Source organism: Pleurodeles waltl, chromosome 9 (assembly GCF_031143425.1).
Source record: "Pleurodeles waltl isolate 20211129_DDA chromosome 9, aPleWal1.hap1.20221129, whole genome shotgun sequence".
Taxonomy (NCBI): Eukaryota; Metazoa; Chordata; class Amphibia; order Caudata; family Salamandridae; genus Pleurodeles; species Pleurodeles waltl.
Window position 1 is genome coordinate 1150805041 of NC_090448.1, and position 16088 is coordinate 1150821128.

Here is a 16088-nt window from a genome sequence, read left to right on the forward strand (position 1 = left end):
TTTTTCATTGTGATACTACAGTTCTAGTACCTTGTGATGATGATCCTACACTTTCGCTTCCTCCGTGTTGATACTGTACTTCCTATGGTTTCCTGTGATACCAAGCTTGTTTTTGTTGCCTCTGATTATCCTGCACACAGTATCCTCTCTGGTGATGATACTGCCCTGACTCCTGGTCCCTGTGATGATGATAGTGTTTCTGCTTGTTTGTGATGTTGATATTGCCTTCTTTTTGTTCCCTGTGTTGATGCTCCCCTTCTTGCTTCCTCTGATGGTCATAATGGCCTCCTATCTATTCCCAGTGGTGGCACTGCCCATCTCCTTCTTTTTGCTGAGGATCACACTGCCCTTTCTACTGTTCCCTGTGATGATACTGCACTCCTTTACAGTGCTTAATTTATAAGAAAATAAATGGCAGGGCCCTTGTCAGAAGTCTACTACAGCCGGCACCACCCATTGCTCCTGCCAGCGCTGCCAAAGACAGTAGCAAAAAAACACTACTAACCATCACATTTCTACAGGCGTGAAAATTCAGTTTATTCTTGGCTTAGGTGGCAAGTATTAGTCATTCAGTTTACTCTAGGCTTAGGTGGCAGGTATTAGTCATTATTAATGTGTACTGAATTATTAAACAATGTTACTGTGCTCATCTCAAAATTAGACAGACAGTGCCACTGTGTAGTGGACTGTTATAAGTGCATGTGTTGACAATTAAGTGCCAGAAACCATCCGCTCAAAGTAAGCACTGCTCCCTTATATTTCCTTTGTAGCTACTACCCTGCCTCTCATTCCCTGCGATAGTGCTAGTGCTCTACCTCATAATGCTTTTCGTTCTGTCCGATGCTTGTACTACTCTCCATCATAATTCCTTTGAAGAGTCTGCCCTATGTTTTGTCCCCTCCGATGGTGATACTGCACTCCCTCATAATTCCTTTGAAGATACTGCCCTGTCTCTTATTCCCTCTGACGTGAATCTGCACTCCCTAATAATTCAGCACTCCCTCATAATTCCTTTGATTACACTGCCCTACTTGTTTCCTCTGATGGTGATACTGGTCTCCCTCATAATTTCTTTAAAGATACAGCCCTATATTTTGTTCCCTCCGATGATAAAGCGCTCCCTGGTAATTCCTTTGATGATAAAGCGCTCATTTGTGTTCCCTCTGATGATGACACTGTCCTCCCTCCTAATTTCTTTGAAGATATTGCCCTACCTCTTGTTCCCTCCGATGGTGATACTGTACTTCCTCATAATTCCTTTGAAGATACTGCTCTATCTTTTGTCTCCTCCGATGGTGATACTGCACTCCCTCATAATTCCTTTGAAGATACTGCCCTGTCTCTTATTCCCTCTGACGTGAATCTGCACTCCCTAATAATTCAGCACTCCCTCATAATTCCTTTGATTACACTGCCCTACTTGTTTCCTCTGATGGTGATACTGGTCTCCCTCATAATTTCTTTAAAGATACAGCCCTATATTTTGTTCCCTCCGATGATAAAGCGCTCCCTGGTAATTCCTTTGATGATAAAGCGCTCATTTGTGTTCCCTCTGATGATGACACTGTCCTCCCTCCTAATTTCTTTGAAGATATTGCCCTACCTCTTGTTCCCTTCGGTGATGATACTGCTCTCCCTCATAATGCCTTTAATGATACTGCTATACCTCCAGTTCCCTTCAAAGGTGATACTGCCCTCACTCATAATTCCTCTTATGACACCGCCCTACCTCTTGTTCCCTCTGATAAAGCTACTGCCCTCCCTCATAATTCCTCTGATAAGACTGCCCTACCTCTTGTTCCCTCATATGGGGATACCACCCTACCTCTTGTTCCCTCAGATGTGGATACCACCCTACCTCTTGTTCCCTCAGATGTGGATTTCACCCTACCTCTTGTTCCCTCTGATAGTACGGCCCTACCTCTTGTTCCTTCTGATGACAGCGATCTACCACTTGTTACCTCTGATGATACAGCCCTACCTCTTGTTCGCTCTGATACCATCCTACCTCTTGTTCCCTCTGATGATACTACCCTACCCTTTGTTCCTTCTGATGATACTGCCCTACCTCTTGTTCCCTCTGATAAAGATACCGCCCTACCTCTTGTTCCCTGTGATAGATACTGCACTCTCTCATAATTCCTCTGACAATACTGCGCTACTTCTTGTTCCCTCAGATGAGGATACTACATTCCTTTTGTTTCCTCTAAAGATACTGCACTTCCTCTTGTTCCCTCTGATGAGGATACTGTACTCCCTCTTGTTTCCTCTGTTGATGTTACTGTACTCCCTTTTGCTCCTTCTGTTGGTGATACTGCACTCCCTCTTGTTTCCTCTGTTGATGATAGTGCACTTCCTCTTGTTTCCTCTGTTGATGATACTGTACTCCCTCTCGTTCGTTCCTTCAGAGATACTCGCCCTTGTTTCCTCTGCTGATCATAATGCACTCCCTCTTGTTTCCTCTGTTGATGTTACTGTACTCCCTCTTGTTCCCTCTGATTATACTGTACTCCCTCTCGTTCCCTCCGATTATACTGTACTCTCATTTCCTCTGATGTTACTGTACTCCATCTTGTTCCCTCTGATGATGTTCCAGCACTTCCTCTTGTTTCCCTTGATGATGATACTGTATTCCATTTTGTTTCCTATGTTGATGTTACTGTAATCCCCTTGTTCCCACTGATGATTGTGCACTGCCTCTTGTTCCCTCTGATGATACCACCATATCTCTTGTTCCCTCTGAGAAAGATACTGCCCTACCTCTTGTTTACTCTGATAGATACTGTGCTGCCTCACAATTCCTCTGATGGTACTGCCGTACCTCTTGTTCCCTCAGATGAGGATACTGCACTGCCTGTTGTTACCTCTGATGATGATACTGCACTTCCTCTTGTTTCCTCTGTTGATGTTACTGGACTCACTCATGTTCCCTCTGTTGATTATACTGTACTCCCTCTTGCTCCCTCTGATGGTGATCCTGCACTCCCTCTTGCTCCCTCTGATGGCGATCTTGCACTACCTCTTGTTCCCTCTGATGATGATACTAAACTTCCTCTCATTTTTCGTGATGATAATCCGTCCTTGCCTCTTGGCCTGGTTAGGTTGACCCCACGCCGCCCCCTGCTCGCTCTGAAGCTACGTTGCGTTAATATCAATGTACAGCTCATACCATGAAACGAGGGATCCTTCCTCCGCTTTCGTCTCTTCCACCGGGCTGAAGTCCAGTGCATTTTTGTCCAGTCCCAGGAGCTCTGCGATCCTGTCGGCTCCGTACAGATCGCCGTACTTGTTAATGACCTGGTAGGAGGGGAAGAAGCAGACACGCTGAGATCAGACCCCCGGCGGCCCCGGGCCCAGCTCTCTGCTACCTTGGACTCTATTAGGGATAAACGGCGCTGGTGGAGCGGGCGCCTGGGGACAGCTGTGTGATGGCGGGGGCCTCCCCTCGCAGCGGACCAGGGCGCAGGCAGGACATGGGCTGATTGGCAGAGCGCGGTTGCCATGCACGGTCCTCCGTGGATACACGGAGCACAGGGACAGCGAGTGCTCCCGAATGATGAGAAGCATCCCGGCTCCATTACTGCTAGACTTTTCAAATAGGATCCATGCACTCCGAGGCGTGCTTGCAAATTCAGAGTAAATTGAGAATAAAACAAATCGGTGCAGCGCGACCCTCTCTTTCAAAGGGAGATAGCATTCTGGGGGGCTGGGGGGTGGGGTGGGGTGGCTTCAGTAGGAGATGCTGCTAGTCACAGTAGCTGACTAAAGGGGGCGCGGAGAGGTGATATTTAAGGGACGGTGTAGAAATTCCTTCTGGTGATACTACATGTTTTTTTTAAAGAAAAAGTAAACGACATCTACCATAATAGCCTGCAGATGGGCTACAAAAATTGTTATTAACTTACAAAATGGGGTTGCCAAGAAAAGTTTTTTTTTGTGTTGTTTTCTAGAAAATGATCCAGGATCCCACAAGTGGGTGGATTAATCAGTGCTTATTACTATTAAACAAAATCACTTGAAGGAGAACCCGAAATCGTCGCAGATGCTGAGGGCAATCCACGGATGGATTTCTACACATTACACTGTGGTGGGAAATATTCCACTGGTTCATCTTCCTCCAGACTTACCCCCTGGTTTAGAAATCAGATAATATTCAGTCACCTCCCCTCAGGCCCTTAGTGGGTGCGGTGGGAGGTCGATGCAGTGCGACAAGGTAAAGTGGGGAAACATTACTGTCACTGTAGGTAGTGCTGTTGAAGGAAGTCGTAAATACATCATTCTTGCAGAGGTGAGCATACTGGCAGTACTGTGGAAGTTACTTTTCTGTGAAGTGTTGTGCAAGAGTATGCGTAGTAGAGTTGGGTGAACTGGTATAGCTTCTGGAGTAAGTTTTATGGCTAGTGCAGTTGAAGAAAGGGGTACGTCTTTGAGAGTGCTGTTCCAGCGTGTGGCAAGGGCATTGGTAGTGACTTTGAAGTAACGAATATGGGTTCTGCAGTCAATGATGTGGTTGGGGTAGCGTGGATGAGTAGTCCAGAAGGAGGAATGGGCAGTTGACCAGAGAAGGGCCTAGTGATCGCGCTCTGTGACCAAGGACTGAACATCTAACTGTTATCGATGTAAATCACATCAACCACGACAAATACGTACATAAAACACACCCACAGCAGGCAGCATTATTTCAAACTTCCATGAGTAGCAGCACGTGCTGTAGGACCTACCTTTCGCTTGACAAACTTGTCCCAGTAGTTATTGGGGAAGGACCTGAAGAAAAGAAAACACATGAGAACAACTCAGCTCTTGCCTTCATTCTTTCACATCTAGGGATGAGGTGCATGTCTAGAGATATGGCAATCCAGGTCGCTTCTGTGGTTAGGCGATGACCTCAGACGCCCTGAGGGCTCATGGTATACAAAGTTTGGTCTTTTGCTGCCGGGCAGCTGGAACAATGAAGAGGAGGAGTAATGAAGGAACATTTCTTACATGTAAATACAGCCTTTATCATGGGCACCGTCACCATGTCCAAGACGGTCCGGATACTTCAGTTGGTCCAGAAAGATCCTTGTGAGATGACATACCACCCAGCCACGGTAAGGGACTTCTACATTAGAGCATGGCACACGTAAACATGGTTTCCATTGTCCCTACCTGGGCAGGTCTTTACTTATTATCTGCTACTCAAATGTGCTCATGAGGTTATCATCGCCATACAGAAAAAAAGCTGAAGCGATCCCCTGCAAGGGACCCAAATCAAATGAGACTTATCCGTGGCAATGAGATTTGTAGAAATTTTACAGACAGTGTCCTAGCAAACAGTTCTCTCACCTAATTCAACCACTTTGGTGATTCATTACGTTACAAAAAATAGCTTTAGAATGCAAGTATATGCATTTGTGATGATAGTTATAGCATCCATATCATATTCTTAATGCATACAAGATATGTGGTTTACATCTACTTTGCTTTCCTGCGTTTACCGGACCTGGGGTTGCTTTGTTAGCAGAACATCTTCACTAGCTCTCTGATTACTCAGTTCTGCCCCCCTAACAGTTCAAAAGATGCACTTTTTTTGCACAGAGACCAAGGCCCATGGAATGTCCTTTAAACGCCTTTTACATCCAGTGAAGATCACTATGGGGTCAGGAAGGCTCTTTTTTGCAGACTTCTCTTCTTAGGAAACTTCTTTCATAGCCTGTAACATCTGGTACATCACAGCCAAAGCCCCGAGGCAGCCAAGTGCTGCATATTTGTGTGTTTATTTATTTAGGCGTTTTGTACTGAGCTGCAGGTTGCCTTAAGGCTATTCCACTCTTATGGAAAGCTATGCACAGAAAATGAGTCAAACTTTGTTACAGTCTGGAGGAGAATCCTCTGCAATTTTTTGGGTCAGTACTTCAGATGAAAAAATTAAGACTTCAGGTGGGTGAAGTTTCTTGAAAGTCATGTAGTTTAGTTCTGCCCTTGGGCATGGACTGGGTGTTCCAGAGTTTGCCCTACACAAGAACAAGTTACTTACCTTCGGTAACACATTATCTGATAGAAACAAAATCTAGCTGCAGATTCATTATCTTTGAATTTCCCAGGCGTCAGACTGGATCCAAAAGATTTTTCGTGAGCAATACCCCTGCGGGCTGGTAGGTGGCATCGGTCATCTCAGCTCACCGTCGTTGGCGTTGTCTGCACCAAAAGTGATGTCCGTGCTACTTATATTGGCGCCACCTCGGTGCGCTGACATCAGTTACTTTTCATAACTTTACACGCCAGGAGCGCGGAGCCATGAAGTGCACCGACACTGGTGTGTCCAAACTAGGGCCCTGAAAGGGATCATCCTTAACTCTAGAAATCTGTCTGCAGAGCGGGGAGGTTGGGTGAGTCGGTAAGGCATCAGCTGCTAGATATTGTCTCTACCAGATAATGCATTATCAAACTTTTGAATAGATACCCAAGCAACACCGTCCCCGGTGGTGGGTCTGTGGACAAATTATAAACTAGGAAGTCCTGTAGGACCGAACAGGCGAAGTGCCCATATGTGCGGACTTGACTGTCCAGGCAGTAATGTTTGGTGAGCGTGTGCAGGGAATCCCAGGTTGCTGCCTGGTAGATGTCCAGGACTGGGACTCCACATGCTAATGCAGTGGTTGCAGATTTAGCTCTGGTGGAATGGCCTGTAAGCCCTCACGAGGGTGCTTTTTGGCCAGTGCGCAGCAGATTTTGATATAAAGAATGACCCATCGAGAGATGGTTAATTTCTGCACCGCCCGACCTTTCTTCTCACCAATACCCCACGAAGAGTTGGCCATCCACCCGGAACTCTTGTGTACGGTCAAGGTAGAAAGACACTGGTCTTTTTGGGTCTAGACAATGGAGTCACTCCTCTTCTTTTGAGGGATGTGGAGGAGCATAGAAAAAGGGCAAGGTGATGGATTGTCCCACATGGAATGGTGTTACCTCTTTTTGGAGGAAAGAGGCCCTAGTGTGAAGCACCAGTCTGTCTGGGAAACAGACAAGAATGGAGGCTTGAATGATAAAGCCCGCAGCTCACTCACCCTCTGGGAAGATGTTATTGCCACTAGAAAGGCTGTCTTGATGGTGAGCAGCCGGAGTGGACAATTATGCAGAGGCTCAAAGCGAGCACATATGAGGAATGTGAGTACCAAATTAAGAATCCCACTGAGGCATATTAAAAGGAGAAGGGGGAATATATGTACAAGCCCCTTCAGAAACTCATTTACAAAAGGAGATTTAAAGAGGGTTGGTCAAGAAGCCGCCAGAGGGCAGACAGAGCAGAAAAGTAACCCTTCAGAGTGCCCAGAGTGGAAGCCTGCGTTGCATGGGTAAGAATGAAAAGAAGAACATCCGAAAAGGAAACAGAAAGAGGCTCAGTAGATTTTTCTGTACAATATAATACAAATTTCTTCCATCGACAGATGTAGACTATCTTGGTAGAGAGATGCTTGGCTGCCAGAATAACATTGCAGACTTCGGGAGAAAGGTCGATAGCTGTCAATTGTCGCCGCTCAATCACCATGCTGCAACAGAAGATACTCTCGAAGGGGCAGCATGATTGGAGGATCTATGCTCATGTTGAGAAGCTTGGGATACAAGACTCTCCATGCCCAATCCAGAGCCACAAGGATGACTTGGGGCAAGTCGTTCCTGATCTTTTTGAGAACTCTGGTCAGGAGTGGTATGAGAGGAAAGGCATACAGGAGGCCTGAGCTCCACTCAAGATGAAGAGCGTCTCTGAGCAGGAGAAGCCTTGGAAACTCAAGCATGCAAAACTGCTGACATTGAGTGATTTCGGCAGAGGCAAACAGATCTAAGCAATGCATTCCCCACTGCTGAAAGAGACCTTGCACCACCTCCGGATGGATGCGTGATCCACTAGGTATCGACGGCTGAGTTCGCCCGCTCTGGTGTTCAGAGATCTTGCCAGGTGCTAAACCACCAGGGAACTGCTCTGCTGCTCCAGTCATGTCCAAAGATGCAGGACCGCTTGACAAAGAGTCCAGAATCCCACTCCGCACTGTTTGTTGCAGTACCACATGGCGGTGGTGTTGTCCATGAACACCTGCATCAGGATTTGGTTGATGGAGGGTAGAAAGGCTTTTAACGCTAGTCAGATCGCACAGAGCTCCAGCATGTTTATGTGGAGTCTGGATTCCACTGGAGACCAGAGACCTCTGATCGCCACCTCTCCCAGGTAGCTGCCCCATCCCAGGAGTGACGCATCTGTCACTACAGTGAGATCTGGTTGAAGAAGGGAAAGGGGTCTTCCTCTGACCAATCATGGTTCGTTAGCCACCACTACAGGTCTTTTGCAGTTCTCTCTGAGATCTGGACCATGTCGGAGAGATTCCCCTGATGCTGCGCCCACTGGAACTTCAGATCTCACCGCAGAGCCCGCATATGCCACCTGGCATATGTCACCAGCAGGATGCAGGAGGCCATGATGCTCAGCAGCCTCAGAGACATTTTTCACCTAAATCCAGGATAGAGGCTGAAACATCTGCATCATAGCCTGGATATCCTGGACTCACTGCTCGGGAGGATAAGCCTGAGACTAAACTGAGTTCAGAACAGCTCCAATGAAAGTGAGCGTCTCAGAGGGAGTCAGGTGTGACTTCTGCACACTTACAGTGAACCCAATCGAATGCAGGAGGTTCGCTGTAGTCTGGAGGTGGGAGATGACAGCCTGGAGTGAGCCCACCTTCAACAGCCAGTCATCACGATAGGGGAAACACTGATCTAAGCAGATGTGCTGTGGCCATTACCTTGGTGAACACCCAAGGGGCGCTGGTAAGATCAAAGGGGAGCACGGTGAACTGAAAGTGCTCGTGGCCTACTGTAAACCACAGGTAGCGTGCCAATGATATGAAAGTTGGCATCCTGTTCAGGACAGACAAGACTTGAGCCAATGTGGGCATCTTGAACTTTTCCTTTTTAAGGATAAGTTTGAGGGTTCACAGATTTAGGATAGGGCAAAGACCCTTGTTTTTTTGGGAATCACAAAGTAGCAGGAATAGCAACTACTGCCTACTTCTGACATTGGAACCCTCTCTCTACGGCTCTCTTGGCCAAATGAGCAGTGACTTCCTCCTTGCAGAGCAAGGTCAAATGATCCTCTATCAGCCGGTTGTCAGATGGAGGCATAGGGGAGGGGAGGATTCGAAAGGGAGGGAGTAGCTCCTCCAAATGATCTGTGTTAGAAATGGGGTCTTTGGTTGGCAGTCAGGTTACCCCCTGTCCAAGCAAGGACCCTCTCTCTAGTCAGGGTAAAGGAGGATCACTCTCAGTTAACCCCCGCTCACCCCCTTGGTAGCTTGGCACGAGCAGGCAGGCTTAACTTCAGAGACAGGTATAAAGTATTTGTACCAACACACACAGTAATACAGTATAAACACCACAAAATGACTAAACACAGGTTTACAAAAACAGCCAATATTTATCTTAACAAAATAAGACCAAAACGACAAAATTCCGACATATAAAAGTCAAGTTATACATTTTTAAATATTAAACTGAAAAATAGCGCTCAGAAACACAAAATGCGTTGGTGAGGTGATAACACAGCGTTGTGACAGAGTCGTTCCCAACAATCCGACGCCAATGGCACCGGGTACGGAGTCACGTAGACCCCCAGGTACAGTACCTTAGTAAACTGTGACAACAAGTAGGTGTGTGAAGTCGGGGATCGCAATGTCATTGAATCCGAGGCGGCGTTGGTTAGTGTACTGCGGGGCGAAGGAGCAGAGGCATTACAAAGAGGCATCGGGTCCTTGCTGCGGAGTGGTGGAGGTGAGGCGGGGTCGGTACGAAGAGTTGCATTCGCGCACTTTGGGTAGCCTCGGTCACGACGTGGTGCGGCGACTTCCACGGAGTTGCAGACTTCAGCAGGGCTGTAGTGGTGTCGGGCCTGCGAGGGTCGTCGCACTCCAGCGAGGACCACAGAGTCGGCTGCAGACGGCGTCACGGGATTCGGCAGCGGCATTGGTCCAGAGTCTGCCAAAGTCGGTTTTCTTGGATTTTCACCACCTTCTCCTTTCAAGGGCCCAGGGACTGGATAGGGCACCACTTGTTCGGGCAGGAGTCTCAGCAGAGAGTGCAGGTGCTGGTAGGGGAAGTATTTGATGGCCCTGAGACTTCAGAACAGGGGGCAAGCTCAGTCCAGGCCCTTGGAGATTCTTCTCAAGCAGGAATATACCACAAAGTCCAGTCTTTGTATCCTTTCACAGGCAGAAGCAGCAACTGCAGGATAGCTCCACAAAGCACAGTCACAGGCAGGGCAGCACTTCTCTTCAGCTCTTCTCCTTGGCAGAGGTTCCTCTTGATTCCAGAAGTGATCTAATTTTAGGGGGTTTGGGTGCTCTGCTTATACCCCTTTCTGCCTTTGAAGTAGGCCTACTTCAAAGGAAAGTCTCTCTTATTTGTCAGATCCTGCCTTGGCAAGGCCGCAGATACAAACCAGGGGGTTGGAGACTGCATTGTGTGAGGGCAGGCACAGCCCTTTCAGGTGTGAGTGACCACTCCTCTCCTCCGGGTCATCAGGAGATGCAGGCTACAACCCCAGCTTCCTTTGTGTCACTGTGTAGAGGGAGGTTCAAACAGCCCAACTGTCAAACTGACCCATACAGGGAATCCACAAACAGGCAGAATCACAGAATGGTTTAAGCAAGAAAAATGCCTACTTTCTAAAAGTGACATTTTCAAACACACAATATAAAAAACAACTTCACTTAAAGATGAATTTTTAAATTGTGAGTTCAGAGACCCCAAACTCCCCATGTCTATCTGCTCCCAAAGGGAATCTACGCTTTACTAATATTTAAAGGCAGCCCCCATGTTAAACTATGAGAGAGATAGGCCTTGCAACAGTGAAAAACGAATTTGGCAGTATTTCACTGTCAGGACATGTAAAACACATAAGTACATGTCCCACCTTTAACATACACTGCACCTTGCCAATGGGGCTACCTAGGGCCTACCTTAGTGGTGTCACATATGTATAAAAAGGGAAGGTTTAGGCCTGGCAAGTGGGTACACTTGCCAAGTCAAACTGTCAGTTTAAAACTGCACACACAGACACTGCAGTGGCAGGTCCTAGCCATTTTTACAGGGTTACTAATGTGGGTGGCAAACCAGGGCTGCAGGCCCACTAGTAGCATTTGATTTAAATGCCCTAGGCACCTCTAGTGCACTGTACTAGGGATTACTAGTAAATCAAATATGCCAATTGTGGAAAGTCAATTACACATAGAGTTTACATAGGAGCACTTGCACTTTAGCACTGGATAGCAGTGGTAAAGTGCCCCGAGTAACAAAAACAGAGTCCAGCACACATCACCAACCTGGGAAACAGAGGCAAAAAGTTAGGGGAGACCACGCCAAGGATTCCAAGTCTAACAATCTGTAAGACCCACCTATCCAATGTTATGGACTGCCAATGGTGGAGATAATGGCTGATTCTGCGACCAACTGGATTAGGTGGGTTTATGGGCTGCAGACGGATTCGTGATTGGATTCACGGGGGCCCTTCAGAGCCGGGGCCAAAGCCACAGGTGTGGAACCAGATGGGACCACCTCTGACCCTGGGGGGGTCACTCTAGCTCTGGAAAAAGCAGGAAGGCGTGGAGTCAGCCCTGGCAAATGCTCCTAAGAACCATGGCTTGAACGCTGATGTTCCCTCATCACATCGACCGAAGGATGAGAAGTCGAGGTACACTTCGTTTGTGCTTTTGTGCCTCTTGCTGAGGACTTAGAGTAGGATGAAAAAAGCTAGGATTTCCTGGAGCAGTCCCATGACCTTCCTCTTGACCAGAACCGAGATCGACACAGCATCGCCTGATGGGTCGCCAGCAGCTTCAAGGGCTGCTCCCTCAAAGCCTTTGGTGTCATGGCCTGGCAGTCCAAGCACTACGGTCACAATCGAGACACCACAGACACATGAGGTGTAGCCGTCATGGTGTGGTGACAAGCGTCACATGGTTTAAAACCTGTCTTGCTCTAAGACTTCCGTGACACACCAAGAGGAATTTTCTTCAAAAACAAAGTTCACAAAATGTTGAAAAAAGTACCTCTTCTCTGGATCAGCACTAACTGGCGGGGAAAGAAAAGAACGGACATCAGCGCGCTGAGGTGGCACCTATTGAGATAAAGTGGATGTTAACTTTAGTGCAGATGGCGCTGAGGATGCTTAGCAGAGCCGCCATACAACACCTACCAGCGCACAGGTGTACTGCTCACAAAAATTCTTCCAGATCCAGTCTGGCGCCTGGGAAATTCAAAGGTAGGGAATCTGCAGCTAGAAGTTTCTATCAGATAGGTGATTACTGTATTAGGTGTTATATGGACGATCAGCAACATAGTGCTATAACAGGACTAGAGAGACATCACAGATATAACATGCCTAAGTAACTCTGGATTTATACTATTTGACAGCAGTAAAGTACAACAGCCAACTTCAACAACTAAACTTTGATTGTTTGAGCACATACTTCTCAGGCGAAGAGTTATTTGAGCACAAAATTCGCAATGCAAAGAGTGCTCTGTATCAAGGTGTATCTGATCAATTTGGCACTACATCCAACAGGGTGTTTATATAGTGTGAAGTTGATTTTAACTTGGAGAAGTGTAACAGACTTCAGTCCCTACATGCAGACTTAAAGCCAAGAACAACAAGGTCCGCAACTGTAGGAAAATGGCTCCTTGTTGCAGTTACCCCCCACTTTTTGCCTGATATTGATGCTGACTTGACTGAGAAGTGTGCTGGGACCCTGCTAACCAGGCCCCAGCACCAGTGTTCTTTCACTAAAAATGTACCATTGTTTCCACAATTGGCACACCCCTGGCACACAGATAAGTCCCTTGTAAAAGGTACCCATGGTACCAAGGGCCCTGTGGCCAGGGAAGGTCCCTAAGGGCTGCAGCATGTGTTGTGCCACCCTAAAGGACCCCTCACCTAACACATGCACACTGCCATTGTAGATTGCGTGTGCTGGTGGGGAGAAAAAGGCAAAGTCAACATGGCATCCCCCTCAGGATGCCATGCCCACAAAATACTGCCTGTGGCATAGGTAAGTCACCACTCTAGCAAGCCATACAGCCCTAAGGCAGGGTGCACTATCCCACAGGTGAGGGCATAGCTGCATGATCAATATGCCCCTACAGTGTCTAAGTCTATTCTTAGACATTGTAAGTACAGTGTGGCCATATTAAGTATATGGTCTGGGAGTTTGTCAAAACTAACTCCACAGCTCCATAATGGCTACACTGAGTACTGGGAAGTTTGGTATCAAACTTCTCAGAATAATAAACCCACACTGATGCCTGTGTTGGATTTATTACAAAATGCACACAGAGGGCATCTTAGAGATGCCCCCTGTATTTTACCCAATCCTTCAGTGCAGGACTGACTGGTCTGTGCCAGCCTGCCACCGAGATGAGTTTCTGACCCCCTGGGATGAGAGCCTTTGTGCTCTCTGAGGCCAGAAACAAAGCCTGCACTGGGTGGAGGTGCTTAACACCTCCCCTCTGCCGGAACTGTAACACCTAGCAGTGAGCCTCAAAGGCTCAGGCTTCGTGTTACAATGCCCCAGGGCCATCCAGCTAGTGGAGATGCGTGCCCCCTGGACACAGCCCCCACTTTTGGCAGCAAGTCCAGAGGAGATAATGAAAAAAACAAGGAGGAGTCACCCACCAGTCAGGACAGCCCCCAGGGTATCCTGAGCTGAGGTGACCTCTGCGTTTAGAAATCTTCCATCTTGGTTTTGGAGGATTCCCCCAATAGGAATAGGGATGTGTCCCCCTCCCCTCAGGGAGGAGGCACAAGGAGGGTGTAGCCACCCTCTACGACAGTGGCCATTGGCTACTGCCGCCCCCGGAACTAAACACACCCCTAAATTCATTATTTAGGGACGACCCTGAACCCAGGAAATCAGATTCCTGCAACCTGCACACAGAAGAAGGACTGCTGACCTGAAAGCCCTGCAGAGACGATGGAGACGACAAACCGACTTGGCCCCAGGCCTACCGGCCTGTCTCCAGACTCAAAGAACTTGCATAGTGATGCATCCGACAGGGACCAGCGACCTCTGAAGCCTCAGAGGACTGCCCTGAACCGAAGGACCAAGAAAAACTCCAGAGAACAGCGGCACTGTTCACCAACAGCAACATTTTTGCAACTTTGAAACAACTTTTAGAGAAATCACTCTTCCCGCCGGAAGCGTGAGACTTCACCCTCTGCACCCGACGCCCCTGGCTCGAGCTTCAGAGAACCAACACTGCAGAGAGGATTCCAAGTCGACTGCGACTTCGTGAGTAACCTGAGACGACCCCCCTGCACTCCCACAGTGACGTTTGCAGAGAGGATCCAGAGGCTTCCCCTGACCGCGACTACCTGGAACAAAGAACCCGATGCCTGGAACAAGCACTGCACCCACAGCCCCCAGGCCCGAAGGGAGCCAACTCCAGTGCAGGAGTGACCATCAGGCGGCCCTCTGCCTAACCCAGTCGGTGGCTAGCCCGAGAAGCCCCCCGTGCCCTGCCTGCATCGCCTAAGTGACATCAGGGTCCCTCCATTGCTCTCTATAGCAAACCCGACGCCACCTTTGTACGCTGCACCCGGCCGTCCCTGTGCCGCTGAGGGTGTGTTTTGTGTACCTGTTTGTGTCCTCCCCAGTGCTCTACAAAAAACCCCTGGCCTGCTCCCCGAGGACGCTGGTACTTACCTGCCAGCAGACCGGATCCAGAGCACCCCTGTTCTCCATAGGCACTGCAGACCTGACTGTTCAGGCAGTGGTGTTAGGTAATCATGTGCAGGGATGCCCATGTTGCTGCCTGGCAGGTGTCCAGGACTGGGTCTCTACACGGTGGAGTCGTTCCTCTTCTTTAGAGAGATGTGGAGAAGCGTAAAATGTGGGCAGGGTGACTGACTGGCACACATGGAATGGAGTCACCACTTTCTGGGGGAAAGAGGCCCTAGTATGAAGCACCACTTTGTCTTGGAAAAGAGACAGGAATGGAGGCTTGAATGATAAAGACTGCAGCGCACTCACCTTCCGGCAGATGTTATTGCCACTAGAAAGGCTAACTTGATGGTGAGCAGCCGGAAGGGAGAACTATGCAGACACTCAAAGGGAGCACACATCAGGAAGGTGAGACCCAGATTGAGATCCTACTGAGGCATAATGTGGGCGCCAACACTGAGCCCGGCGTTATGCCACCCCTGGAGGGCCCCAAAGATGGGGCATGTGGTAGGCGTAGGACAGGGCAGGTATACATAGGTGTATTCTTCCCTCGTGAGGAAGACCCTCGCATGGGTGTCACCTACCTAGGGGTGGTCAGCTGCACCCATGGGGATGGGCCGATCCTCTAGTAGTCCTGTATGTGCAGGGTGGACGGGTGAGCACATGTCCTCTACTGGGTGAGAGGTGGCAGTAGCCAACATGGGCAGGGCCAACCATAGCAGGTACCGGGGTGTGTACTTACGCCAGAGGGCTGTTAGAGGCGCTGGCCCTAGCCCACGAGGCCAGAGGGTGCCCACCTACAAGATGGTGGTCTCATGTATGTTGCTCCGAGCCTAGCTTGCCAATATGTACCTCCTTGCTTAGGGGTGTTTGAAAATATATTGAACCTGGCCTAGCTGGCCTCTCTGGGCCCATGTGCATGTTGGTGTTCATAAATGTGCTGAGATTGGCATAGCTGGCCTCTAGATGCCTAACTGTACTAGGGTGTCATACATATAGTCAATCTGGCACAACTTGCCAGTGTGTGCAAACTTGCCATGTGTAGATGGAGGCGGCATTACTAGCCCATGTGTGCATACTGGCACACGGGTGGTTTCCTATATAGATAATGGATCTGACACCACTTGTAAGGGTGTGCACACTTGCACGTGGACGTTCAAATATAGGAACTGAGCCTTATAGTGTAGGCCAGTATAGGCGCACTTGCCCCTTGTGGTGGCTTTAACGTAATTGTCCAGCCTGCTTCTGCAGGTTTGTGTGTGCACCAGGGCACAAGTGCCTAGGGAGTATGGAATACCCATGCATGTTTGCACTGCCCATGAGGGCTTCTCTGCCCTTAATGTA

At 48.5% G+C, this 16088-nt stretch overlaps 1 protein-coding gene across 9 annotated transcripts in view; it reads right to left on the bottom strand.

The window, feature by feature from the left end:
• RYR3 (ryanodine receptor 3) overlaps nt 1-16088 on the bottom strand; it is a 1450647-nt gene that overhangs the window by 87435 nt on the left and 1347124 nt on the right. For all 9 annotated transcript variants that reach the window (XM_069208992.1, XM_069208994.1, XM_069208991.1 and 6 more), the window contains 2 exons: nt 4722-4764; nt 3170-3297 (listed from right to left, as the gene is read on the bottom strand). In XM_069208992.1, coding sequence (XP_069065093.1) covers nt 3170-3297; nt 4722-4764 — 171 coding nt within the window. The remainder of the gene's footprint in view (nt 1-3169; nt 3298-4721; nt 4765-16088) is intronic.